This window comes from Colletotrichum karsti (assembly GCF_011947395.1).
Source record: "Colletotrichum karsti strain CkLH20 chromosome Unknown Scaffold8, whole genome shotgun sequence".
In the NCBI taxonomy this organism is placed as follows: Eukaryota; Fungi; Ascomycota; class Sordariomycetes; order Glomerellales; family Glomerellaceae; genus Colletotrichum; species Colletotrichum karsti.
In genome coordinates, this window is record NW_024065908.1 from 40,624 (window position 1) to 67,615 (window position 26,992).

At 54.4% G+C, this 26,992-nt stretch overlaps 9 protein-coding genes across 9 annotated transcripts; 4 read left to right on the forward strand and 5 right to left on the reverse strand.

Annotated features, from left to right (window-relative positions):
• Nucleotides 1–1,423: 1,423 nt before the first annotated feature.
• Nucleotides 1,424–4,391, forward strand: CkaCkLH20_03212 (peptidase family M1; the record flags this gene model as incomplete). The annotated part of the gene is made up of 3 exons (XM_038885931.1): nt 1,424–1,503; nt 1,580–3,875; nt 3,933–4,391. 3 exons carry the CDS (start codon nt 1,424–1,426, stop codon nt 4,389–4,391), a joined length of 2,835 nt encoding a protein of 944 aa, XP_038748440.1.
• Nucleotides 4,392–4,620: 229 nt separating this feature from the next.
• Nucleotides 4,621–5,712, reverse strand: CkaCkLH20_03213 (uncharacterized protein; the record flags this gene model as incomplete). Its single annotated transcript, XM_038885932.1, has 3 exons — nt 4,621–5,103; nt 5,162–5,398; nt 5,452–5,712. The coding sequence occupies 3 exons, from the start codon at nt 5,710–5,712 to the stop codon at nt 4,621–4,623; spliced, it is 981 nt and encodes a 326-aa protein (XP_038748441.1).
• Nucleotides 5,713–6,727: 1,015 nt separating this feature from the next.
• Nucleotides 6,728–8,224, reverse strand: CkaCkLH20_03214 (histone deacetylase phd1; the record flags this gene model as incomplete). Its single annotated transcript, XM_038885933.1, has 1 exon — nt 6,728–8,224. One exon carries the CDS (start codon nt 8,222–8,224, stop codon nt 6,728–6,730), a length of 1,497 nt encoding a protein of 498 aa, XP_038748442.1.
• Nucleotides 8,225–10,070: 1,846 nt separating this feature from the next.
• On the forward strand, nt 10,071–11,420 carry CkaCkLH20_03215 (PHD-finger domain-containing protein; the record flags this gene model as incomplete). The annotated part of the gene is made up of 1 exon (XM_038885934.1): nt 10,071–11,420. The coding sequence occupies one exon, from the start codon at nt 10,071–10,073 to the stop codon at nt 11,418–11,420; it is 1,350 nt and encodes a 449-aa protein (XP_038748443.1).
• Nucleotides 11,421–15,165: 3,745 nt separating this feature from the next.
• Nucleotides 15,166–17,374, forward strand: CkaCkLH20_03216 (utp-glucose-1-phosphate uridylyltransferase; the record flags this gene model as incomplete). Its single annotated transcript, XM_038885935.1, has 4 exons — nt 15,166–15,285; nt 15,804–15,899; nt 15,957–16,033; nt 16,084–17,374. 4 exons carry the CDS (start codon nt 15,166–15,168, stop codon nt 17,372–17,374), a joined length of 1,584 nt encoding a protein of 527 aa, XP_038748444.1.
• Nucleotides 17,375–18,205: 831 nt separating this feature from the next.
• CkaCkLH20_03217 (uncharacterized protein) lies at nt 18,206–18,948 on the forward strand (the record flags this gene model as incomplete). Its single annotated transcript, XM_038885936.1, has 2 exons — nt 18,206–18,742; nt 18,799–18,948. 2 exons carry the CDS (start codon nt 18,206–18,208, stop codon nt 18,946–18,948), a joined length of 687 nt encoding a protein of 228 aa, XP_038748445.1.
• Nucleotides 18,949–19,096: 148 nt separating this feature from the next.
• CkaCkLH20_03218 (dihydroneopterin aldolase family protein) lies at nt 19,097–20,100 on the reverse strand (the record flags this gene model as incomplete). Its single annotated transcript, XM_038885937.1, has 2 exons — nt 19,097–19,306; nt 19,402–20,100. The coding sequence occupies 2 exons, from the start codon at nt 20,098–20,100 to the stop codon at nt 19,097–19,099; spliced, it is 909 nt and encodes a 302-aa protein (XP_038748446.1).
• Nucleotides 20,101–20,573: 473 nt separating this feature from the next.
• Nucleotides 20,574–22,359, reverse strand: CkaCkLH20_03219 (MFS transporter; the record flags this gene model as incomplete). Its single annotated transcript, XM_038885938.1, has 2 exons — nt 20,574–22,060; nt 22,155–22,359. The coding sequence occupies 2 exons, from the start codon at nt 22,357–22,359 to the stop codon at nt 20,574–20,576; spliced, it is 1,692 nt and encodes a 563-aa protein (XP_038748447.1).
• A 2,740-nt stretch (nt 22,360–25,099) lies between these two features.
• Nucleotides 25,100–26,471, reverse strand: CkaCkLH20_03220 (beta-glucosidase; the record flags this gene model as incomplete). The annotated part of the gene is made up of 2 exons (XM_038885939.1): nt 25,100–25,147; nt 25,203–26,471. The coding sequence occupies 2 exons, from the start codon at nt 26,469–26,471 to the stop codon at nt 25,100–25,102; spliced, it is 1,317 nt and encodes a 438-aa protein (XP_038748448.1).
• Nucleotides 26,472–26,992: the final 521 nt, after the last annotated feature.

Below are 26,992 nucleotides of genomic sequence, written 5' to 3' on the forward strand. Positions count from 1 at the left end.
CGATCATGGATCCCGACCCCGTCTCCCCGTCCAGTAATGCCGGGGTAAGACATCTGTGGGCAGGTCATACTGTGTATTCTGGTATTCCTAGCTTCATTTTCTGGACCTGAAGTGGGAAATGACGTCTGTTTCTGTCCCGGGGTGGTGGTTCTTGGCGTGGAGAAGGGCCTTGATTGTCTCGTCTCTTGATCAGGAGTTGATATGCCCAAAGCTCGTCCAGCCATTTGTCCAAACCAAGTGATGGCCTAATCTGCCCACTACTTTCTTTTACACGTATGTATTCCTTGTTCTGAACCTCTGCAAATCAAGTGCGATGCAAATTGACTTGATCTTTGCACTTCGTGCTCTTATACGACGCGTTCATGATGCTGTGGGGTTGGCTGCGGTGTTGCGTAATGACCCGTCTTCAGCCGATGAGGCATTCACTTTGTGTGGACAAATACTCCATGTGCCGATACTATCTAGCCCCAGGCCGCGATTACACAATCTTGCCTGGCGTTGTCATCTATAGACGTCCTTATTTGTGGACGACTCAGAGGCCTGATTTCATTTCCTTGATAGGAGTTGTAACCCAAGCAGCCTGAGCATCGTCAGGTTCTGTGACAGATGGCAAAAGTTTGCTCGCCTTTCGCAGTCAGACTGAGAGGGGTAACGTGCGTACTAGGCTTCATCTAGACGTTCGCAGAGAAGTTGTAATGAGCATTGACCATAAAGCGACTGATGCTCTTGTCTCAGTTCACTGGGAGATGAGGCTGCAAAGCTTCTTCAAAGTTATGTCCACAGACCTTGTCGACATAAAATCCACTATGAGCATCGTGGATTTCGATTTCAAGCTGTTAAACACTTACCCGGCAACTCGGTACCTAGTCTTCTACCGGGATGAAGTACATACGGCTGAGCCGGATGCGCCCTCGGCAGTCCATCTTGGCAGTCTGCCGGAGCATGCCGGCGAACTCGGTCAATGCTTAAAGAGCAATCACGGAAGGACCGGGACCAAGACAAACTCCGGGCAGTAGACCCCGACCGATGGGGACACGGAGCGGCAGTGGGCCGAATCGGGTGGAAGCGGCTTGGCGTGAAGCTCGCTCGGGGCAAGACAACAACACTGCAGTCCCGTCGTCGGTTGTGACCTGAGGCAGGAGGTGGAGACAAGGAGATTTGCGCATCCGGGCGGCCAGCGCGGCCTGTGTCGGCGCATAGGTCCCATGACGGAGACTGGAACACAGTTGCGCACCTCCAGCGCATGTTAGAAGCTTTCTTTCCCCTCTCAGCGAACTGGACCCCGCGTTACATGTACCTACCTCCCTCCCTCACCTTCCTTAGACGTCCATAGCTTAGGTACCTACCTATGTAGGGAGGTAAGCTGGGTGTCCCGTCTGACCGCTTTCGTTCTTTTGTTGCTCTGGCCCCCGCCCCCTCCTTCATGGCTTTCCGTTTCGTAACCAAACGTACGGTCGACCTGACCTCACGCATCACATCGACCAGACGACCACTTGCTCGCGTGTAAGCTCTCCCATTCAATCGATTGACTGTTGGATTTTATTGCGCAGATTCCTTCTGAGCTAACGAGATTAAACAGCCCTCACCAGTTGAGGACTTACAGCGCAATCTCGACCCAGACTGCTACTCCCCGAGCTGCCCCTCTACGACGCAACCTTCGCCTTCAGAACCCTCAGCGCATCTCTGCTACACGACACTGCTCCTACAAAAGAAATATGTGCAGATTCGGAGAAGGTGCCGGCGCCGGCACTCTCAACTATCCCAGAGAGCTCCTGCCTACCAACGTCGTCCCCCGACACTATGATCTGACTCTCGAGCCCAACTTCGAGACGCTCAAATTTGATGGTCACGTCAAGATCGACTTCGACGTCACCGAAGACTCCAACACCGTTTCCCTGAATACTCTCGACATCGATGTCAAGCATGCCGCGCTTTCCCTGTCGACCGACGGCCAGCAAAAGAGCCTCAGCGACCCAGTCATCACCTACGACGAGCCGAAGCAGACTCACACATTCGAGTTCAAGGACCGTCTCACCAAGGGCGCCAAGGGTACGCTTGAGATCAAGTTCGTCGGCGAGCTGAACGACAAGATGGCTGGTTTCTACCGCTCATACTACAACAAGCCGGACGGCTCCAAGGGCATTCTCGCCACCAGTCAGATGGAGCCCACCGATGCTCGTAGAGCATTCCCCTGCTTTGATGAACCTGCGCTCAAGGCAGAGTTTACTGTCACTCTCGTCGCCGACAAGAACTTGACGTGTCTTTCCAACATGGATGTCGCCGAGGAGAGGGAATTGCCCTCAGGAAAGAAGGCTGTCCGGTTCAATAAATCACCCGTCATGTCCACTTACCTTGTGGCCTTCATTGTCGGAGAGCTGAACTACATCGAGAACAACGACTTCCGCGTGCCTCTGCGCGTCTATGCTCCTCCCTCTGAGGACATTGAGCGAGGAAGGTATGCCCTTGACATCGGTGTCAAGGCTTTGGAGTTCTACGAGAAGGCTTTCGGTCTCCCGTACCCCCTGCCGAAACTGGACCAGGTCGCTATTCCCGATTTTGCCGCTGGCGCCATGGAGAACTGGGGTCTGGTGACCTACCGTACCGTCGAAGTTCTGTTTGATGATAAAACGAGCGGTGCCGCAGCCAAAGAGCGTGTATCGACCGTCATCACTCACGAAATTGCCCACCAATGGTTCGGAAACATTGTGTCTCCAGATTGGTGGCACGCCCTTTGGTTGAACGAGGGCTTTGCCGAGTTTGCGTCACGTTACTCTCTGAATGCCTTCTTTCCCGAGTGGAAGTTGAAGGAGTCTTTTGTCAGAGAGGATCTGCAAGCCGCTCTTGGTCTCGATGGCCTCAGGAGCAGTCACCCCATCGAGGTTCCCGTCCACAAGGCTGAGGAGATCAATGAGATCTTCGACAGCATCAGCTACGCCAAGGGTTCCTGCGTCGTGCACATGATCTCAGCTTTCTTGGGCGAGGATGTCTTCATGGAGGGTGTCCGAAAGTACCTGAAGCGCCATGCTTGGGGCAATGCTACTACCAACGATTTGTGGCAAGCCTTGAGCGAGGCCAGTGGCAAGGATGTGGGTTCCATCATGAATATTTGGACTCAGAACGTTGGTTACCCGGTCGTCTCCGTAACTGAGTCGGGCAAGTCGATCAATGTTGAGCAGCACCGCTTCCTGACCACCGGAGACGTCAAGCCTGAAGAGGATAAGGTGCTTTATCCCATCTCGTTGAACGTTCGCACCAAGGGCGGCATCGACAAGAGCCTGATGCTCACGACTCGGGATGCGAAGTTCGAGATTGAGGATGCCGACTTCTTCAAAATTAATGCGGACTCTACAGGTTTCTACCGCACAAAGTATGCCATCGAAAGACTCGAGAAGCTTGGCAATGCCGCAGAGCTTCTTTCTGTCCAAGACAGAGTCGGTATCGTGGCTGATACTAGTGCCCTGGCCACTTCTGGCTACCAGAAGACGTCCTCTTGCTTAGGTCTGTTCAAGGCCCTCAGCAATGCAGGCGAGGCCGAATACCTTGTCTGGGACCAAATCTTGACTCGCCTGGGATCCATCAAGATGGCCTGGATTGAGGATGAGGAGGTCGTCGACAAGTTGACTGAGTTCCAAAGAAACATCGTCAGTGGCATGGCCCACAAGCTGGGCTGGAACTTCTCCAGCGCAGATGGTCACGTCGAACAGCAGTACAAGGCCCTCATGTTTGGCGCGGCTGGTATGTCTGGCGACGAGAAGGTTCTGGCAGCGGCGAGAGAGTTATTCGAGAAATTTGCGGCTGGGGACAAGACCGCCATTCACCCCAACATCAGAAGCTCTGTATTTTCTATTGTCCTGAAGTATGGTGGCGCGAAGGAGGTAAGTCCTATAGGTTTTCTGGCGAATGCGTGCGACAAAATTGCTGACAATCCCTAGTACGACGCCGTTCTCAAGTATTACGAGACTGGTGAGACGAGCGACGAGCGTAACAGCGCTCTGCGTACGCTCGGCCAAGCTCGCGACCCCGCGCTCAGACAGCGGACTCTGGACATGCTACTTAGCGGCAAGGTTCGCGATCAGGATGTTTACATCCCCATCGGCAGTTTGCGGTCTAGCAAGGCCGGCATTGAGGCCTTGTTTGACTGGATGCAAACAAGATGGGACGAGATCTATACCAAGTTCCCAGCTCAGTCTTCCATGATCGGAAGCATCGTGAGCTATTGCTCCAGTGGTCTCACGAAGCAAGAGCAGCTCGACAAGCTCGAGAGCTTCTTCGCTAATAAGGACAAGAAGGGATTCGTCAGAGCGTTGTCGCAGTCCACTGATTCCATAAAGGCCAAGATTGCTTGGACTTCTCGTGATACGGAGGACCTGCGCAAGTTCCTGGGCATTTAAGAGTATATAGTTTCTAGGCCACGAAGTCATAGTGGCAGGATCCAACGTTCTCAGGCGCTAGGTTTCAGGCCACAGAGACATCGAGTATCAAAATAATAAACTCTTGTAATTGTTTCTGATCAAGGATGGCTGTGTCGTCTTCATAGTTGAGTGTTGTGCCAATGATTGCATACGATGGGAGAGGTACGGCTCCTCCTCAGGTTCTGCCGATATGTCTCTTAGTCGCCATCTACTCTTCCTCTTCCTCGTCAATGGTAGGGGTCTCAAATCGACCACCTGTTCTTCCCAGACCGCAAAACTGGCCCCACCCATCAACCTGCTCGCTTGCGTGCTTGATGACCTCGCTGAACCCGTTATTGCCATTTTTGCTCACACAGAAGTATTCGTAGTCGACCTGGCTAATTTCAATGCCATTCTTCACGCTGAGTGGATACTCGATCTGGAACACAGGATGGCCACTGGCAACCAGAGGCTGAAAGTCGGAGCAGAAAGGCTCGACTTCGTCGCTGGTGCGTGTTCCCAGGCAAGTCTCGAGGACCGCGAAGTCTACGGTGGACGCCAGGTCGGGGGCGATTTCGGGTGCGTTCTTCTGGCCGATCATCAGAGACCGTCCCTCCTTCGTGGTGAGGGAGTGGGCGTGAGACGCCAGATTCTTGATGTAGGATGCGTAGTCGGAGGGTTTTAGGTTGAAGCCGGTCGGATCCTCGTCGTCCTGTGTTGTTGTGGTCAGTCGAGATACGGAGGAGTTCGGGTTGAGAGGAGCAGCTCACCTGCGCCCAGGCGTCGATGTTGTCTGGATCGACACCATCACAGCCAATATTCGCGGCTTTGCTGATGCGAGCCTTCATTGTCGTGACGACGTCCCCGTTTCTGATGTCGAGATATCGCTCATCCGCGTAGCCCTCGAGAGGCTTTTGGATCGCATCGGCCGGGAACTCTTCCTTGTCATCGTCCCAATCCTGCACGGCACCGCCATTGAAATAGCAGATGACAATTTTTCCCGCGGCCTAAAAGTATTTGTTAGTGAACTGTTTGTCAAACACGGTCTGGAGCAGCTAACTTTGAGAGTTGGGATCATGTTCGGGTGTTTAGAAGCATGTTGGAGGTCAATATCCCAGACATCAGCGTTGGCAGGGACGATGTCAGCGGTGCTGTCGGCCTCGATGGGGTGGTGCAGAATGATCTGAAAAGTGACGCCGGGCTTCCATTTGCTCCAATCCACCGCCCGACGAGCCAGGCTTGCATGTTGCTGCGAAGGAGTTGCGAGGCTGAGGACGCTGGCTGGGGCTAGAGCCAAGAGGGCGAGTCTTGGAACGACCATCTTGACGACGTTTTTGCAGAAGCTGGTTTGCAAGGAACGCACGAGGATGGCGCGGAAGGGCGAAGCCTACTTCATATATCATTTGCAACCATGCTTTTGCAGGGTTGCTCTCGCTACCTAGGCAGAAGTGTGGTGTGAAGTCGAGGTTCGAAATAAGAGACACCGGAGGAAGCTTCGAAGCTCTAGTCAGAACGCGCCACAATCCTCTGCGCTACGCTGATCCCAGTCCTTCAAGCCCTTCAATTAACGCCCAAGACAATACGAGTGCATTTGTCGACCCAAATTACAGGTTTGAGTGTAGGTTGCAGCACTGGATCCGAATTGGCAGCAACGCTCGATCTCGACGCCGTGCAAGTTAAGCAGTCCCCTCGGCATGGCGACGATGTCACTCAATCTGATGGCGAAGAAACGACCTCTGAGCCCTTTGGGATGCTCGTTTCCAACTCAACCTGCTGGGAAATTGCCCAGACTCGTTTCCCGTGTGTTCAGTTCAATATTTCTGCAGGGTCATCATCGCATGATGGCCGGGATTAGGCTTAAGAAGCTTGTCAAGACCGGGAGCGTGATTGGGCAATTCGTCGAATTTTATGTCCAGATCTAGCTCAAGTTGGGGCCGCGACCGAGCCTGACCTTCGACCAAGTCTCCGCGGTGGATGCGGTTCCAGGCAGCCGAATAAACGTCGAATAAGACGCAGTTATCAGCACGTTACACCGCAAAAGTGCTACTATCCCTTGCATCTGCCGTGCCAGTTGCAGGAACTTGTGTTATTCAGAATGCAACGTCGCGGGAGCCAGGCCGCTCTACCACATGATAATTGACGTTTCTACGCGGCCTCACCAGTTGAAATCAGTCTCGATCGACCGTATCGATTCAGTGTAGGCAAACGCCGAATATTCGTACACGATGGATTTCTGTCTAACAAACAAATGCTATCGGTATCACCCAGACTCCGCTAACGCCGCCTTGAGTTTCTTGGTGCTCGTATAGTCCCTAATATAACCTCGTGATGGACTTTTAGAATTCCATGGCCGACCCAACAGCCTCTTCGCGTGCTTTTCTGATGCTGTCGTTCTCTGCTTCCCTCTCTTCCTTCAGCTTCTCTTCAACATCTTCTCTTAGGCCACCCAAGTCTGGCGGAATCGCCTGGTACTGCACACTCGGAGCTGCCTGGACGAATCTCAACTGTTCCGTCACATGTTGCACGAGATCATTGAGCCGCTTCTGAGGATTCCTATTCGCGCGCGGTTCACCCAATATCTGTTCCAGCGTCGGGAATAGCTCCTCGTATCTGAATTGTTCTCTCCAGGGAGCGTGCATCGGGATGATGGGATCGATTTTGTCCTGGCAGTCGATGGCGATGCTCGTCTCGAAAGCCCACGCGCGGGCGACGTTTCGAGGCGTGTACCCGCCGCCGCCGAAGAGAATCATAGGCACGTTGAACTTCTTACAGAACTCGACACAGGCCCCGTGTCCCTGCACCTGGAGGTTGAACCTACCAAGCCTGTCACCGGCGAGGGAGTCGGCACCACATTGCAAAGCAATGGCGCTGGGACGGAACTTCTCCATGCATTGGCCGATGACGTTTTCGAAGAGCCATTTGTACTGCTCATCTGTGATTCCGTCGTTGAGGGGAACGTTAATGGCGTGGTGGGCTCCTGGATTGTGTTCGTTCTTAGGGCCATTGTCGTCCAAACCGCCGGTGCCGGGAAAGAAGTTTAGAGGGTCGTATTTATGAAACGACACCGTCATGACGCGGTCGGTAGAGTAGAAAGCCTCCTCGACGCCGTCTCCGTGATGAACGTCAATGTCGATGTAGAGGACGCGAGGATAACACCGCAGCAACTGCAAAATGGCAAGGACGATGTCGTTGATGTAGCAGAAACCGGATGCTTCAGCCTTCTTGGCGTGATGAAGGCCCCCTCCCCAAGAGACAGCGATGTCTGATTGCTTTGAGCAGATTTTCCGTGCAGCGTCGAGTGAACCACCTGCTGACATGGAACAGTAGTCGTAGAGGCCCTCGAAAAGGGGACAGTCGGAGCCACCCAGATTAAACTTAAGATCCGGGTTGGCATTCTCGACGTCCCGCGGGACGGGCTCAGGGAGGACTGTGCCCAGAAAGTCCAGGTAGTCATCGGAGTGAAAGGCGTTCAACTCTTCGTAAGTGGCGGTTCGGGCGATGTAGTTGTCCATGGCGAAGGACATGCCGTAGGATGAGATGAGACTCTTGGATAGAGTGAGGCGCCATGGTTTCATAGGATGGGTCTGGCCGAAGTGGTGCTTCTCCATCTCGGGATTGCAATGAAATGAGACGGTGTAGCCTTTGGGGCGAGTGATGCCCGATTCCAGCGCAGTGCGCTTGATCTTGTTGTAGTACTTGGCCTCATCAAGCTCGCTGGCTTTACCCAGAGGTGTGTACTCCTCGACAATGTCATCTTTGTCGGCCCTGTGGGGAAGATAATTAGGCTTCGGTACACGAAATCTGTAGCCCTTTGCGTTCGTGGTGATATCCATGATGAAAGCGACGGATTTCCCGCCAGGGTGGCCGAAGTAGGGCCCAGGCGCTGACCAGGATGGTTCGCGAAGTTCGAGGATGAGGGTTGAGAATGGCTACGAATAAGCTTTGCGAATGTCAGATGACAGATCGACCGATGAATTCTGAATAAAGCGGGTTCTTCGGAGTCGCAAATCGTCGAGATGTGTGGTACTTGCCGAGGCCGCACCGGCGATACACGCCGCCGTCTGTTGTTGGTTGGTTGGTGATGTATATGGATGAGTGTATTAGGTGAAAGGCTGAGTTGAAAATGCAATTGGATCAGATGTGACCGGCCGCACGCCCGAAGTCGAGTTGCGGGAGGTCGCGACTTCAGTGGCTAGTGTGCATGGCGGGGGGCCACATGTCCCAAGTCCCAAAGAGGTTAGTGCCACTCTGCTTTAGCCTCAGTGTGGCTGGGTTTGGAGGTTTCTGGTTCATTCCGGAATCCAGATCAAGCTTTGAAGAATGCTGGATGGTCTTCCCTTGTTGGACCATGCTACCTAGTCCAGTGACGATGCGATTCCCGATTGCGCAAGATACAGCTATTTTATTGGGTTGAACGTTGACGCGGAATGCTCAAATCAATACACAGTGGTGACGAGGCCCATATTCAGGTTACCTTATCCGTACGACTACCTAACCATTCGCGACACCATGCGGACCTGAGGTACAAATACCTATCCCATCGACTCCGGATTTCTATTGGGTGGATACACAGTGTAACGGAGTCAGAATGGGTTCCGCTTTAAAAACATGCGACGCCCAATCATCAGGCAGGGCAGTGTTCCCGTCCGAGCTGGGGCCCAACGATGGACTGAAAGTCGGAGGCTAAAACTCCCGTCTCCGCCTGTCTCGTCTCAGCTCACTGGCCCAGGGCATTTGGGGGTCAGGAATTCGCAAACTTGCCCGCCGCCAACCTAACCCAACGCGACACGCACCAGCCGATTTTCCTTCAACTGCCCACCGCAAACTGGGCCGCCAACGTGATTCCAGCCTCTTCCAACCCCACCCTCGCGCGTCCGGCAGGAAGAAAAAAAAAATCACGTCGTTTTCCAAAGCAGGGACTCGAGTTGTTATTTAATAAAAAACATTCCGGGATTGCAACCAGGGCCCGACCGTCGTCGCGACTCGCCTCGCCTCGCCTTGCCTTGCCTTGCCTTGCATATCTGGTCTGGAGCTCTCGTCGACTTGCAGCCTGACTCTGACTTCAGAGTCTTGAGTCTGCCCGTCGGTTCAATCTCAACCAGGTGAGCCAAGCTAGTCACTAAGCACTTTGTTCGTTGCGGAGGATCGTGGCCGCCGAGGTTTTCTCTGGCATCCCCCTTCCGGTGTATTCGTACATCAGCAAGTGCAGCCAAGGCAGATCATCATCGTCCTCTACTTAGGTGTGGTTCCTGGGTCGTGGTTCGTCGTCTTCGGCCGAGGCCTGGACTCGACACAACCCACCTGGCGGTGCCTGCTCCGCTCCGCGCCGCTCCGTCATACTGCGTGCCACTATTCCCACCTGCCTGCATCTGCTATCGGCTTGTTGCTCTACTCCACACTCGTTCTGCTTTGCTCCTGCTTCACCTTCACCCTACTCTGCTCTATCTCATCTTGCCCCTTCATTACTTGATGACCTCGGGTCACCACACCTCCCTCACGCTATTCTCCTCCAAGTCGCCGTGATTTGCAACCGCCTTGGTCGCACATCAGCATACCCGCAAAGCCACAACCCGTCCCTCCCCCTCTGCGCCTCTTGCTTGAGCACCTCGTCGCCGTCTGCCTCGTCGCTCTGTTGCCTACACCGAAACTCGCATACTTGGGACGCGTCATTGACTCAAGATGCCTAGAGACGATTTGTCCATCGACTTCGTCAAGAGGATGCCGCAGGCCGAGGCCCTTGACCCGGCCATCATCCTCGACGACTGGATCAACCGCGTCCAGAACCTCCCCGAGGAGATTCGCTTCCTGCAAGAGGAGATCACCGACAAAGATCGCCAGTACTACGACTGCGTAAAGCTGATCGAGGACCGCGATGGCAAGATACAAAAATGGATCAAGGCTAACGGTAGCCACGAGACGAATCCTCGGGAGGAGGGAATGAGGGCACAGATGCGCGAGAACTACATGCGCGCTGACCAGCTGGCTACCGAGAAGATCGCTTTAACACAAAAGCTGCAGCTCATCATGGACAAACACCTGCGAAACCTCGACCAGCACATCAAGTTGCTCTACGACCGAGCCGAACCGGGCTTCAACGACCCCGACGAATGCCCATCGCTTCTGAGGCCGAGCGCGGCAAACCACTCCGCCCCGTCCGCCAGGTCGATCAACCCTGCGAGCCATTTGGCCGGCGCCATCACTGCGACCCCTCTGAATCCGATCGTCAACTCAGCGAGTCCTACTGCGGCGAGAGCCGGCAATCCCCAGATACGGAACACGTTGTCGCAGCAGCATGCTTCATCCGCACCCGCGACGCCGGCTGCAGCCAGCATGATAATGAATCGTCAGGCAAGGGAAAGCTCAGCAGGACCTGGCAGCGGCGCACCTAAGAGGGGACCGCGGTCGAATTCTGGACTGGGCAGCTTGCCCGCAACATCAAGCGGACTGGCGAGACACTCATCACTGGGTCCGGGTACACCCAAAGGCGCTACGGTCACGGGTCCTGGCGGTCCTGTGCGAGCTGGCAGCGCCGGGCCCAGGTCATCGTCCACGAAGGCTGTCAGCGTGTCGGGCATCAGGAAAGGAACACCCGGCGCGACAAATCGGAAGAAGGGAAGCATTGCCAACGGGCATAAATCCTCCCTGTCCCGTGTGAAGAAGGCAGGAAGCCGCAACTCTCCGGCATCCACAGCGGATAGTGAGCTGTCGGATGCCGAAAGCGGCAGCGGCGACGATGGCGACCGCAGTCGGGTTGACCGGACCAGTGGAACACCTGCACGGGACGGTAAAGACGGGGACGGGGACGATAGCATGCTCGACGCCGAAGATGACGAGGCCGGCGACGACAAGAAGTACTGCACATGTCAAAATGTGAGCTTTGGCGACATGGTGGCGTGCGACAATGAGGATTGCCCCTACGAGTGGTTTCATTGGTCGTGCGTTGGCCTCAAGAGCGAGCCCAATGGGACATGGTTCTGTCCAGTATGTACGGAAAACATGGAGAAGGAAAGGCTACAGAAGAAGAAATGAGAGCGATAACCACGAGGCTCCCGGTCGGAGCGTGATTATACCCCACGGAAGCCGAATATTCGGTGCCGACTACGTAGCGGCACCGCGTTGTTGCGATGCCCAATGGAGTAACAGGGCCAGTCGGCAACAAGGAATCGGCGTTGGGGCATGAGAACATGGTTATGGACGATCTGGCCTTCAAAGAGAATTTTGATATCAAATACCCCATTCACCTCGAACAAGCCGACGCACAGTGATGTTGTCTCTCGAACCTATGATTCGCCCCCAACAATGGAAGCTTTGAAGAACCCGTGGAAGCATTCTCCAGTACCCAGGGACTCTAGCCCGTCCACCAGGACGATCCCTCGGATGGTGGTGTGTGCATAAGCTCAAAGCACGGCTGGGCCTGCCCCCACGTGGGACGCATGAGAGAGCCTCATTTGATGGTGGTCTGTTCGCATTTTCCTGTCTACATGTACGAATGATTACAGTTACGGACTGTCTTGCACTATTTCGGGTCGATGACATTTCGCCAATTCTGTTTCGTTTCCGCGATCCCCTGCACCAAAGACCCAGGACGACCTGAAGCAGATTGCGAGGTCCCTGCTTTTGGGAAAACAGAAGTCGAGGCCTTTCGGGCAGACCAGGCGAGAATGCCATTATTGACAATGGCGTCAGGGTGCAAATTGCACTACGGAACATTTTGGGACGAAGGCTGCAGGGATTTAGTCGGTGGTGGCAGCAGCAAAGGCTAAGGGGTCGGCTTGGACGGGCGGCGCTGGACTTGGCTTCCGGGGCTTAAGGGGAGCTGGAATCAAAGTCGGGACGGGACATTCAGGCCGGGTGATGGCCGGCGCTGACCGATGCAATTCTGGTTGATCGCCGTCGCTGCAAAGAGCATTCGTATGCGTAGATTGAGGTTCTCATTCTTCCCCTACTGTATTCGTACCACGCACCCAACGCCGGTTTCCCCAAAGCTACTCACCGTGTAACAATATGTAATCAAACTCCCGACCAAACTGGATGGATTTCGACGACCACGGGGGACCCTCCCATGATCCATCTCTCCTGATTGCAGGCTGGGATTGACTAAAAAGGAGTCCAAGTGGGAAGTGGCCCGCCTGGGGCGCAGATGCCGGCATTCAGGGGGCGGCGGTTCACAGCGCAACGTAAGATACAAGAAACCTGTTACGTCCATCGGGGATCGCGAGGAGCGAAGATTCGGGAAACATTCCGAAGAGGCCCGGTGGGATCTGGGCAAGAGACGGAACTGCCATTGGTGAGTACGCCGATTTCAACTACGATGGTTACAGGTAGTTTCTCGCAATGGGGGGAAGAAGCAGTCAAATAATTAGCCGCTGGTTGTAGAGGTGTTGACCCGATCAATTCAGCGATATCGGGAAGTTCAGGGTGGTGGCAAGTATTTGATGAGCGATGGACGTGTAGTTGTAGGCGTTTCCGGCCGACGGGCGGCCAGCGCAGCCAACTTGGACCTGATTCGGAGGCGTAAGGATGGACAGACGTCGGCGAGAAGAGGCGGATGTCGGACCGCGCGAGCCCGCCCCTTGAGGTGGCGGAGATGGTGTTTTCCAACAGCTTGTGTGAAATGGAGCTGCATTCCAAGTCCCAATGTACCAAAGATCAACTGTCGATGCGGTGTAGAAAATCGAAGTTATTGCTATTCTCACTTGGTTTGTAGGAGATGGGAATGCCAGCTGCGCCGAGGGCACCTTGAAGCTTGTCGACAGGTCATCTCACAGCTGGCGGGGATGTTGGCCCGTTGGGTGGTGGGGATGCTGGTTGTGATATTTCAGGATGCCAATCATGAATAGCGTAGCGGAGAGACAATGTGGCGAGAAGACTGCTCGGCTCCGCAGAGGATGGAGACTGGCACCTTTTTTAGTGCGCGGATTGGCAGGGGAGCTACTGGTTCGGACGGCTCACCCGTAATGCGTCGGTCGTACGTAGTGTAGTGGAAGAAAGATGGATGTTGTTGGTTTCCGGAGACGTGGACAGAAGAAGCCGTGTGGTAGTAGTAGTAGATGGCTGGCATTCGAGTGTCTTGTGTACTTTGATTTTGATTTTGTTGATGTGAGATATTATATGTATTCGTACCTAAGGATACCTTATACACCTCATGGATATGGAGCGAGGTCGTTCTGCGGTCCAAGTTGAGTTTGGTGACACTTTTGACGTGCGGCAGATTCCCGCATCCTTCAGGATCTGCGTCTAGGCAAGTGGTGGTTTGATACCAGACCAGATGCATCTGCTGCATCTATCTGTGTCTGCATCTGAAGAGATGAACAAAAATGTTTGCCGGCTCTTTTCGCCTTGGTCTTTTCGTCTCGTCAAGCCGCCGCCTCCCTCGATTGGGCGTCGCTAGTTTGGAGCGCCACAGGGGTTCCGAGAAGGCGGTGGCCAGGCCCGGTCCAGCTTGGTGGAGGGTTGCAGCAGAATGGACTGGAATGGCTCGAGGCAGCACGTCGGGTACCTTTTATTAGTCTCAGGTACAGGTATCGTAAAGTAGGTATTTTCTCCGAACCTTGAACTGGAGACGGTGAATACGAAGAGTCGGTAAAAGTGGTGATGGTGCTGGAGTGAAGTAAAATGTGTGCTCGTACCGATGTATAGGCGTGAATAATAGCAAAGTATTCGTACCTTACCTACTTACCTGTCTGTACCTATCCGAGCATGAGGCAGTTCAGGTCCAGGTCCAGGTCCAGGGGATTAAGAACCACATAAGCTTCCAATCCATGGACGTCGAGATGCGAAGCAAGGAACCCAAGGTAGGTAGGTACCTTACGGTGAGTGTCCCCCCCTCCTCTAACATGGCGGCCCCTCCCCCCTCCAAGGTAGGTAGGTAAGTGGTAAGGTACCGTACGGATAGCGACCCCATCTTCGTGTGTCGACGGGACACTGGAGTGAGTGTCTCCCCTCCGGGGGAACGAGATAAAATGAAAATTGGCAAATGCGAACTGGGTTCCCACAGTGATATCACCGCTATAAAGGGAAATCCCCGTCCACCTCGCCAGCCTTCTGTTCTCAGAGGTCTCTCCTGTTTTTCCTTCTCTGCATCCAATTCTCACCACCAACACTCGCTCATTGTTTCTTGTCGTTGCCGTTGCTTGTTGCTGCCGCTGCTTCTGCTGTAAGTCCAACAATACTCTCGCTCACCCACCACCATACCGCACACCATGCCTATCCGTGGACGTCCGCCTCCAGTCAGGTCGGGTTACCTTTGCTGTCACTGCCGCCGTCACCGCTGATCTTCGGATCGTCTGGTCCAACCACGAGGCAAAGCTTCTCGTCCCCTTCGTCCCAAGAAAAAAAAAAAAGCACCTCAGTTCGCCTCCCTCCGCCGCCATTTCACTCCCCCCGCCCTCTCCAAAACTGCCCAACTATCCATCCACGCTACCTACAGCCAGCTACCCAGCTACCCAGCTACCTACCGGCCTCCTTTTCCTCCTTATCATCACATGGAGAAGCTCACAAATTACGTCAGGCTACACAGATACCTTTGAGCTCCCAGCACCTTTCTTCTTCCGCCTTCCCAGCCAATTCCCTGTTGCCGTACGTTCTACCCCGCCGTCCGCGATCTCGACGCCTACTTTTTTCCCCTCCTTCCACCACCTTCTCCCCTCTACAACCTCAGGAAAATACCGGAATTTTCTACCTGAGGCCATATTTCTCATCAAATTCAGTCATTAACACGCAGTATTGCTAGACCTTCCTCACAACTCGCGACCCGCGTCAAACATCTCCCACAATGGCTCAAGCGATTAAGAGCGCTCTGCCTACTCACCTGAAGTCTCCTCTTGGAGGCCAGGGCAAGAGTGATGATGCCGAGTTCACCTCCCGCCACCACGGCAAGACGAGGTCTCACATGGTACATTTTCCTCCTTTCCAGTCTTCAATCTTCGTCCCCGGCGGAAGATGCCATCTAACGTGCAACGGCGGGTCTCTGCTTTCACCAACGGGAAGCCACGAGAGAGAAGCTGTGTCGTGCGAGAACGATTGGTCGCTGGCTTGTCTGTGTTACCTTCTCAACGTCATTCGCACTGAATCTTCCGCACCACGCCAATTGCCTGCTGTACAAGCAATGAGCTTGACTGCTTGTCTTCCAGCGTCGATTGCGACCGCGATATGGTCAGTGGGCGCGGCTTCGGACCTTGAACGGGTTCGGTCGGTTCCGCGCGAATGACGGGAAACACCTCCAGAACAGCACCGATCTTCTCTGCTCACAGCAGACCTTGGTGGCTAATCTCAGGGGAAACGACAAGCTGGCCGCAATTGCACTTCAGGCCCCGCCGCCGATCACTTGACGAGAGCTTCAAACTGCCCCACCGACAGGGGCTATCACTTGCACCAGATCTCGAGTGTAAACAGCATGCTAACGTTCCTAAGGCTTTCGAGAACACTTCCACCAGCGTTGCTGCTGCCCAGATGCGCAATGCCCTCACCAACCTTTCCGAGACGGTCACCGACCCTGAGCAGAAGAAGGTCAGTAATAAGATGCCGAACCGCAGCTCCGAGACCCACCGCTGACCCCTGCCGTAGCTCTTCGAGACCGAGATGGACAACTTCTTCGCCCTCTTCCGCCGCTACCTGAATGACAAGGCCAAGGGCAACGCTGTGTAGGTTTACAGACCGCGATTGTATAATGAACTGGGCTGACAATGGACAGCGACTGGGACCGCATTGCCCCTCCCGCCCAGGGCCAGGTTGTTGACTACGAGGACCTCGCCAACTCCGAGTCCGTCCAGTTCCTCAACAAGCTTGCCGTCCTGAAGCTCAACGGTGGTTTGGGTACCTCCATGGGTTGCGTCGGCCCCAAGTCCGTCATCGAGGTCCGTGATGGTATGTCGTTCCTCGACTTGTCTGTCCGCCAGATCGAGTACCTCAACCGCACCTACGGCGTCAACGTGCCCTTCATCCTCATGAACTCGTTCAACACCAACGACGACACTGCTTCCATCATCAAGAAGTTTGAGGGCCACAACGTCGACATCCTTACCTTCAACCAATCAAGATACCCCAGAATCCTCAAGGACTCTCTCCTGCCCGTCCCCAAGAAGTACGACTCCGCCATCAGCGACTGGTACCCCCCTGGTCACGGTGACGTTTTCGAGTCCCTCTACAACTCCGGCATTCTCGACAAGCTCATTGAGCGCGGAATCGAGATCGTCTTCCTTTCCAACGTCGACAACCTGGGTGCCGTCGTTGATCTCCGCATCCTCCAGCACATGGTGGAGACTGAGGCCGAGTACATCATGGAGTTGACCAACAAGACCAAGGCTGACGTCAAGGGTGGTACCATCATTGACTACGAGGGTTCCGTCCGTCTCCTTGAGATTGCCCAGGTCCCCAAGGAGCACGTCAACGAGTTCAAGTCCATCAAGAAGTTCAAGTACTTCAACACCAACAACATTTGGCTGAACCTGAAGGCCATCAAGCGCGTCGTCGAGAACGACGAGCTCGAGATGGAGATCATTCCCAACGGAAAGACCATCCCTGGCGACAAGAAGGGCGAGTCTGACATCTCCATTATCCAGCTGGAGACTGCTGTTGGTGCCGCTATTCGTCACTTCAAGAACGCACACGGTGTCAACGTTCCCCGTCGCCGCTTCTTGCCCGTCAAGACCTGCTCTGACCTGATGCTCGTCAAGTCTGATCTGTACACCGTCAAGCACGGCCAGCTCCAAATGAGCTCCAGCCGCTTTGGCGATGCTCCCCTCATCAAGCTTGGCAGCGACTTCAAGAAGGTCTCTGACTTCGCCAAGCACATCCCCTCCATCCCCAAGATCATTGAGCTTGACCACCTGACCATCACTGGTGCCGTCAACCTCGGCCGCGGCGTGACGCTCAAGGGCACTGTCATCATCGTCGCAACAGAGGGCAGCACCATTGACATCCCCCCTGGATCCATCCTCGAGAACGTGGTTGTCCAGGGTAGCTTGCGCCTGCTTGAGCACTAAGGGGCTCGTGTGGGTTTGTATTTTGAGCATTTCAAAGCAGATGTCACGATGCTCTGCAGCATCTTGGATGATGACAGTCTGAAAGCGCAATGGGATAATAGAAATAAAAACATTCCCCAAACGGCGGCACCTGCATGCCTGCGGCAATAGCAGTATGAACTTGATAGCATTTTAATAGGCAGCACTGCGTGTTTGTGCTTTTCATGAACCTTTCTTTTGCGCCATGCCCATGTGATTATGCTTTGTGATGACAACCGGTGTGCAGCCACCCGGATTGCAAGCAATCATCTCCGGGTGGAGGCACCTGGTCTGCAGTCCATATCAATCAGCTCCGAGTAGCGGTGAGACGGGAAAAGAAACGACTCGGGCGCGCGACTGCATAGCGGTCCCTGGTCCGGCCCTGGGTTTGCTGCATGAATTCGTAGCTGCCGGTTTCCGCGTAGTATTTACAATATTATGCGCCGTTGCGATATGAAGAACTACCTGGTCTAGAGATTTTTTTTCCCACTCGGGTTCGCCGACGGATAAACTTGTTGATATATTAAGCCTTTGACATACCATCGGGAAATAGCAACCCAGGTCCACCTTCTAAGGCTGAGACCTTCATTCGGTCTCTCTCTCTCTCTTTCTTTGACAGCCGTGGATCACCCTGTCACGAAGCAGGCCAATCCCCTTTCTTCCCTCTCATCCCCTCAACATCATCAAAGACCAAACTACATACTACCCTTCACCTTGTCAACTCCACTCCCTGACTGCAGCATTAGCTCGACCTGCTTGTTACGTGGGAACCTCACGGCGAGCCGAATAATTAGAGAGGGAGAAAAAAAAAACATGGGCAGTCTCTACAAGTCGCCGGCCTTGCCGTACTGGCAGGTCAACGTCCCGTCGGAGCACCGGACCGACGAGTGCCCGGAGGGCCTCCGCAACCTCTCCGCCAAGGACGTCGGCATCCTCAGCACGCCGGACGCCGAATACCGCCCGCAGACGTGGGGCATCGTCCGCCGATTCGTCGACACGAACCGCCTCGACCTTTTCCAACGCGTGCCCTCGGAGCTGCGGCGGTACCGCCTGTTCATCCACCACTTGATAAAGGAGCACGGCAGCGTCATGAACTTTGTGCTACGGCACCGCCTGGGCTGGGAGGAGCCTTTGGTGGCCAAGGGCACGCCGTTCCAGTTTGAAGAGGATCTGAAGATTTTGGTCAACGACTGGCCGTACGGGATCGATCAGCGGATCGTGCATCTTGTTGTCTGGACCAAGTTTGAGCTGGAGGAGGATTTGGCTACGGGGGATTTGACGGAAAAGGCAAGGGGGGAGATCGAGGAGTACGTTGACAAGACGTTCCGGGCGAGGACGAAGCCTGATTCGGTGAGTCGGTTCTCGTGTTGCAAATCTGCAAGTGGAAAGTTATTGACGCGTCGTAGGTCATCTGGTTCAAGAACTGGAGGAGTCTCAAATCCGTCCACGCCGTCGAGCATTTTCACGTCATGCTCTTCGACCCTGATGCCGACTTCATTCGGGACATCACCAATGGTGACGTTCCGCAGTGCGAGAAGTTTCAGGCGTGGTGCTAGGCCAAGCACTGGGATGTTGATGAGACGGAGAAGATGACGCGCACTGATGCGAGTAAACGGCATCGCAGTCACTTTCACCAGGATTTCTTTTCTTTTTCTTTTTCTTTTTTTTGGCGCAGTATGAGAACGAGGTTGGGATACTTCTGGTTCACTGCGGGATGTCGCGAGGGACCTCCCTGTACTCTACTCGCGACGCCGCAGCCATCGTGATGGCCGTCGGCTTCTCCATGGCGACCTTGATCACCCAGTCTGAGGACCCCGCGGCATCGACTGCGACGTCCCCGATGTCCCGCCTGATGCCGCTCGTGATGGCGGGGCCGAGAGCTTCCAGGGTCTCAAAGGCAGAATTTCCTAGAGTCTATATTTTGTACGATTGTCAGGTTTCACGCAGTAGATAGGGATACACAAAATACTGGGGGTTGGAGAAGAAGGGAGACATCAAAATAGACTGACCTTAACCACAATAGACTCGATGTCGATGTAGACGTCATCGCCGTGTCCGAATTTTTCAATCTCCACGTCCGCCACGACCACCTGCTTCGCCAGTCTCTCATTGTCGTTGACGCCGATGAGAGTCGGGACGCGCAGCTCGTGGAGGCGGAGACATGAACTCCACGCAACGATCGGTGAAAGTTCCCCCGTCGAACTGAAGACGGCAGACGTCGATAGACTAACGGCGCTCCCGAGAAGCGATGCCTTGGGGAGCGTGACGATCAGGCTCATGTACCGGACCGTCGAGATCCTGTTTCTCAAGAACCCAGCAGCTCCCCTTTCCTGGCCAAACAGCTGGCCGTAGGGGTGAAACCCGGTCACATCGGCCCAGATCTGGTCCACGGCTTCCATGAGACCGATGTGAGAGGTAGACTGGGACTTCTTCTTGTTGTTGATGCCATCCAGACTGGAGAGGATGGCCTTGGCGAGCAGGCCGTAGTGCACCGTGTCGTCGGTGACGCGATCTGTCGAGGACGCAGCGTCGAACGGGCGCGCCATCGAAAGCTCGGCTGAGATGAGGACGGGCTGCGTCTTGTTCTTGCGGCCCCAAGCATCGGTGCCGGCTTGGATCGTTCCTTGCAGGTCGCGGACGCGAATCACGGCAAAGGGCTCACCGGCCTCGGCGCGCACTTGCCATGAGGAGACGAGACGTTGTGCCATGTCTAGATCTGAAGACTTTGATCCCTGGGCAATCAGCAGTCGTTTACCGTGGTTCGGCGAGCACGAAAGCTTGGGCGATGGGTCGTCGATGCGGTAGGTTTAGAGGGAGTCATTCGGTGTTTGCCAGATATATTTTACTACACGCACTGGGTACGTAGCCCTCTGGGAAGGTCCCACTCTAAGTCAACACCTTGGACTTTGCCAGGAAATCTGGACATAAATTCTATCCGTAACTACAGCGTTTGTTAAGATATTTGCGAAATGCGTGCTACCTGTATTTCGTGTTCTTATGGCTAAGGCATATTTCAGACATTGTACTGGATTGTGCATTGAATTTTTCCCGTCCCGCAAAAACAAACACTATTTGTATTTTGAAAAGCACCGCAACACCACGCATGCCATGCGATGCGATTAAAAAAAAGCCTTAATGACAGACAAACAAGATGTGCCGCACAGACTGGTCCTATGCATCATCAGTTGTACCCAGCAGCTGCCTCAGCCTCCTGCTCCAGCATCTTGCGCTTCAAGCCCCTGGCCTTCATAGTCACATACCCGACCAGCATGATACCAACGGCAAAGCCGGCCGAGAGCAACATCACATTGACCGGAATTGGGTCACCTTCGAATGTCTCATGAAATAGGACATCAAGCCCGGACTGGAAAAAGTTGAACAGCCCAGAGAGGCAGATGATTGTACCGTAGACCGTGCCGAACGTCTCGAACCCAAAGACCTTGGCAGTGTAATCGGACACCGCAGTGTAGTAGAACGGCCGATAGAGCACGAATAGACAGACTTGAACATAAGCTGCCCACACGTTGTTAATGACCCCGAGTATGCCGATGGTTGTAGCAGTGGCCACGAGAGCGGTCAGGACGGTAACGGTGCTGGCATGGTCGAGAAGTACGCCGATGAATGGAATAGACAAGATACCCCCCACAGGCAGAGCGACATCGAAGAAGTTGTTGATCTCGACGGCCTTGTCGTGGTCCCCGAAAATGACCTCGTACTGGGAGCGAATGGTAGCGACGAAGTAGTTGATGCGGAGCATCTGGATGACTGTGAACAAACAGATGAGAATGAACCATGGCGATGCGATTTGCCTCAGGGCCGTCCGGTTGTGCATCACACCCCAGACTCCCGATGTCTCATTCTTTCTCTCCTCCTTGCGGATCTGCTTATCCGCCTTTTGGGGGCCGAGAAGTTGCTCAATGTCTGCCACAACGGCCTCGCGGTGATGACGCTGCTCTTCGCGGAGCAAAGCCGTGTTCTCGTCGACCTGGTCGTCGTACGGTGTGGCATCGGCGTCATTGGCTGCTTCAGCCTCCTCTTGCTGCTCCACGAGCTCGCCCACCGTCTTGTATGACTGCTTAGGCATGAGCGTTAACTGGAATACGATAATCATGACCGGCACGATGATGTAGACCATGAAAAACTTGTCGTGGCCAAACGATCCATCTGTAGCCTGGAAAATCAAGCGGTAGATAAGGAACAAGGCGCTTGAGGCATCGAAAGCTCCAGTCAGCAGGGCAAGGATGAGGCCAGAGTGCTGAGGGAAAGCATTCGACAGCTGAAAAGATGATATATACGTGAATGGTCCGCCCAGAGCAAGCGACAGATATCCGATGAGGAAAGCATCGAACGGTAACCGCTTGGCGTTTGCCATCAAGACAGAGCCGACCATCAGAAATAAGCTCCCCAGAATGCCGCAGACTCGTGGCCCGAAGTGGTCGAGAATTGCACCGACTGGCAACGCAGCAACGTTGGTTCCTACAGCAGCCACCGTAAACATCAAGTTGAGGCGGATTTCCACACAAGCGTCGTCCGGCGTCGAGTTGGGTGATTCTGCTCTGCAGACGTCGCTGTAAGCGCCTTCACGCTTGAGGACCGGCTTGAGAGCGGCAAAGCCGAAAGCAATGCCGGCCGCGAATAGACAGTAAATCACTGAGACTGCGACTTGGACTGTACAGGTTCGTTAGCGAATGGACGGGCCAGGACCTAGTGTGACATGTTGTGGCTAGGTGCGAGTCGTGAGTGAGGATAGAAAGATACTCACGAATTCTCTTCCATCGCGGGACCTCGAATGCGCCAACAGCAAGAACGGTATCGGGCTTATTTGCTGCAGGATCCCATTGATCCGGCAAAGGGTTGAAGGTCAATTTCCCAGCCCGTACGCTCGATGCATCACTGCGTCGCCTAGAATTCTGCCCTTGGGGTATGAACTGGAAGGTTTCAACCGATGCGACCCGGTTCAACGACATGATGACGAGGATTCGTACGACGAGGCCTGGCGGCTCTCTTGCGACGACCTTCTTGAGAACGGGGTTGTCGCAGGAGTCGAGCCAACGACTGGCCAGCTATCACGATGATGGCACTGAGTCGCCAACGTCAACAAAGCGCTCTGCTTCGTCTGGCCGGTCGGTCAAGGATGTGATGTAAAACTGGCGCGGGCGATGTCGAGATAAAGATTGTTACTGGTAGACGGGCGGAAGCTAGGTAAGCTAAGATTCTTCAACGTAGCTGTACCTATCCCTGCTCGGGCGTAAACCGCAAAGGAGAGTTCAACCTGGGAAAGCGAGGAGTAGCGAGAATTCCGCCGTTGTTGAAGTTTGAGAAAAGAAATTGTGAGGCAAGCGAAATGTCTATAGAGGAAATAGGCAGGTTGTCGAATCTCAGAACCTCGGCGCAAGGCGTGAGAGAAAACTTTCTTTGGGAACGAAAGCAATCAGGTGGCGATGAAGAACCTTGAGCTTCGAGAGCGTGGGGGCCAAGAGGAAAATGATAGTCTTGCTACCTAGCGGCTGCTGCAATGCGGTGCAATGCAACGCAGGTTGAATTCTGACCGGCTGAAAAAATTGGGTAAAAGAAAAACCAGGCGAAGATGAAAGGTAAAGCTGGGATATTAAATCACCAACAGAGCGACGTAGGCTGGACCACCACCCAAGGCGTCATTGGCGAATCCAGCATCTTCGTCTTCCTTTCCCCTCACTTACACGTCCCTGACGTGTGTTCCGCCTAAGGTAGACCTTGTCTGACACATTCTATGGTCTGTGATCAGTGGTCTGTGGCCTGGTCTGTGGAGGCTAGTCCTGTCCAGACAAGAGGCTGGGACGACGAGACAAATGCATGGATGGATGGATGGATGGATGGAGAAAGAAGTGAAGGAACAAACGGTCGTCATGTGCGTTCGGGAAAAGGGCCACATGACGACCCCCATAGCCCATACGTTAGGTAGCCAAACCGCGTGGGCCCGGCCGGCTCGGGGGTGGCTTCGCTTGAGGCGTAACAGAGTAGGAGATTTGGAGATGGATTGTCTTACTTACCTACCGTAGGTAGGTAGTTGTGGGGGGAAAAAAAAGGCAAACTTAGGGCGACGTCGGAACGTCATTATTTGGCAATTGGAACGAGACCACACAGTTTCTTGATACTTATGAGAATCTGTAGGGGGGGGGGGGGGGGCTATACTTGAATATGAACTCCTTGTTCCGGAGCCCAATTTACTGTCCACCGAACTTGAGCAGCTGCATCGGTCCTTCTAGCGGATGGCCGGGGGAGAAAACCCTCAGCTGCGAAGTAGTGGAGGTTCGGCGGAAGCAGTTCAACGGCGGTGCCGGTGTGGGCGGGACCGGGAATGGCTAAGGTGCCTACGGGCATCTCCACAGCGTTCATCTTCCCCACTAAGGTAGGCGCACAGTCAGTGGCTCTTATTGCATTCAGCCCATTGGCTCCCGCCTGACTTCACCCGCTTCCACCAAAATGACAAAGACCAGAAAAACGGCGCAAACCATCTCCAGACGTCAATTCTCGCCAAACAACCTCCGCATCACGTTGGACCGCTTGGGGGTCGCTTGGTGAACAACTTTTACATAATGACATCAAGTCAAAAGACACCCTCAGACGCCGTGTTGCGTGCGATTCTCATCGTCCTTGAACAGGCCGCATTCAATGCTTGTGTAGGTAGCTTATAGCTGTGGAGGGACACCTCATCTTGTCCGGAGACACCTAAGGATTGGGAACACAGAAAGCATGACAAACTCATGCTTCTCTAGTTTATAGCCCTTCTTTTCAGTGCGGACCAGTGAGCTCACGTCTTCCGTCGCTCTAGGCCCCGTCTGGGCAGCGTGTCAGCAGACATACAAGTACGGGTAGTCCGGCGCCCGATCAACGTCGGGGATTGCCGCCACGACCGACAGGCGACGTCCGGCCTAAACCTCCGACTTATCGGCCTCAACCTGGACATCTGCCCGTACGCAGCGCAGTGCGTCCTGGTCTTTCTAATCGTTTGTGGACGTCAAGGTAGGTCGATCGTGAGCAATGAATTAAAAACTAACGTTGCGTCGGAATACACGAAGCGGCTAAAAGGGTCCCCTCAACGCCCGCAGGTTGTACTCATCCATCATGAGACTGCCCGCGAAAAAAGGATGCAAGCATGGCAGGGCAAACAGCGACAGACAAAAGAAACGATGCGTCAAGGTGGTAATGCGCCGGCGAGGGCTACCGTTCTGTCCTTCCCCAATCTTCCGTCCATTCTTATGCAAACTACCCGAGTCGAGTATCCATCATCATATTCAGCATTGAATTCTTTCCAGCAAGGTCGAACCCTCCTCCTCTGCGCAAAGGTATGCCTCTTCAAGCAGTCGTCGCAGGAACGTATTCCGTTGGCTTGGGCCGAGTCGCTGGTAGAAAGGAGATGACCGTCCGCGTCGCTCAGAGGGTACACGGGGTGGTTCCATTTGCGCCTCCGGGCCGGGAGACCCGTGGCTGTTGACCTCGCCTCCCATCACTCCAACTTTTTCCTCTCCAAAACCGCCTCCGCGGCATGAATATTATGCACAATCAATTTAAAAAAAAGGCCATCTAGATCGTATGCGGAAATCAAGGCTTCAATCAATCCGCCGATTGCGGTCGTGTCGTGGCGATCCGTCGATATCCTTTGAGGTATTCACGAGAAACAAAATGCCCAAAATCCTCGCCAAGTAAACTCTGGTCGGGGTGTACTCCTTAGTCCTGGTAGAAGCGGATGATGGCAGTCCCGCTGGAAAAGGCTGTCTATCGATTTGTTAGTACTTTCATCGCGCATCGACCTGCTCACAGTTCAACTTACAGTACAGCCGGTAGCCGAGTTGCCGGAGTAGACACCGTTGATAAGTGAGCACTTGCTGTTGCCACCAGTGATTTCAATGTTGAAGTTCAGCTTGGCTGTCGAGGTGGGGGCGTTGTTGAAGATGGAGAGGTACGTGTTGCCGTCGGAGCTCTTGCCGACACCAATGTTGACAGGGGCCCAGTTGCCAGCGCTCAGGGGGTTGGTGGCGCTCGTCCAGACACAGGCATCCTCGACGGGGACGCCCGCGTTGTTGACGTAGTACTGCGCAGTGGTAGGGTTGTTGTCCCAGACGTAGTAGTCAGAAGAAGCGGGGTTGCACAGCTCCAGCTTCTGGCCAGGCTCGGGAACAGTAGCAATGACCATGTTCTCGAGACCCGGGTAGTCGGTTCGGCAAACAGCGGCAGACTTGGGGAGGTCGTTCTGGATGAAGACGCCACCAGCGCCCTTCTCGCAAAGGGTCTTCTTAGAGGTGCGAGTAAGCTCAAGCTTGCCCTGCTTGTTGCAGTAAAGTCCACCAATGGACTGCTTGGTTGAGCCCTGGGCAGTGGGCCACTGCGTCTTCTGGTAGCCGACGGGGCAGGCGTAGGAGCAGAATGAGTTTTTGCTGCAGCCACCATCGCCAGATACTGCCGACTCGATGAAGGAAATGGCGGCGTCGCCAATGCTGTAGTTGGGGGTTCTCTGGATGCCGGTCCAACCGTTGGTACCAAGGTACTCAACGGCGACAGCACCGTAGTCGGAGGGGAACGTGGAGCAGTCGAGCTCGCCGCTGGGGAACTCGGCAGTCAAGCCCTTGGCTCCGCCGCTGGAACCTCCGCTCGAAGCCTTGGAGGTGGAAGCGGGTGGCGCCTGGCTCGATGAAGAGGGCGTCGGGGTCGGGGTCGGAGTCGGAGTAGGGGTGGGAGTGGTGGAAGTAGTCTTGGCGATCTTAGCTTCGAAGAACTGAGCATCCTTTGAGGAGGAAGGAGTCGGGGCCTTGGAGGTGGAAGCGGGAGGCAGGGGGGTCGAGGTAGGGGTGGTCTCTCCGACGACGACGAAGAGTCCGTCCTCGATGCCCTGCTTGGCCTCATCTTCGCTGATGACCTTTCCTCCAAGCTCGTAGTTGGTCACGGTAGGGCCGGCTTCGTACACGACGACGACATCGGGCTCGCGCTTCTCCACGGGGGAGGCAGCATCCTTCTTGACATGGCGATGTCGGTGGTTGTGAGGCTGGGCGACGACGCCGGCGGCAAGGGAGGCCGCGACTGCGAGCGTGACGATGGACCTCATTTTGTCAATTGTATATGTTCTGCAGGCGCATCGTGTTAGCGCATCGTCGACCTCAATGTTGAGTTGTCAGGCAGCCGTGGGCCGGGACGGGTTGGAGGGGTGAGACGGTGTCGCGCAAGAAGTGAGCCAGTCGCGCGAATCGGTTGGATGTCTCCAAAACACATTGAAGGTGTTCTGGTCATCATCGTGCTCGTCGCAACAGGTTGCCTTGGATCACACGACGCCCGGGGCGAAGGTGTGTGTGCGTGTTTTTCTCTCCCTCTCGGATTCGTTTGACGAGGAGAGTGCATCTCGTTCTGGTTCTTGACTTACCCTTTCTTTCCTCGCGAGGTATCAATGAAGCCGAGGCGAGTATTTCGATCTATTTGGCTGTCTTGTCGGTGGAATAGAAGTCGAAGCGGAACTCTGTAAGGTGATTCAAGGTAACGAATGTAGGTGAATTTTTGAAGATTCAAAAGAGTGTAATGAGAGCGAGCTCTCTTAGTTGGAGGAATCAACGCGGTGAACGAGAAGTCAGACCT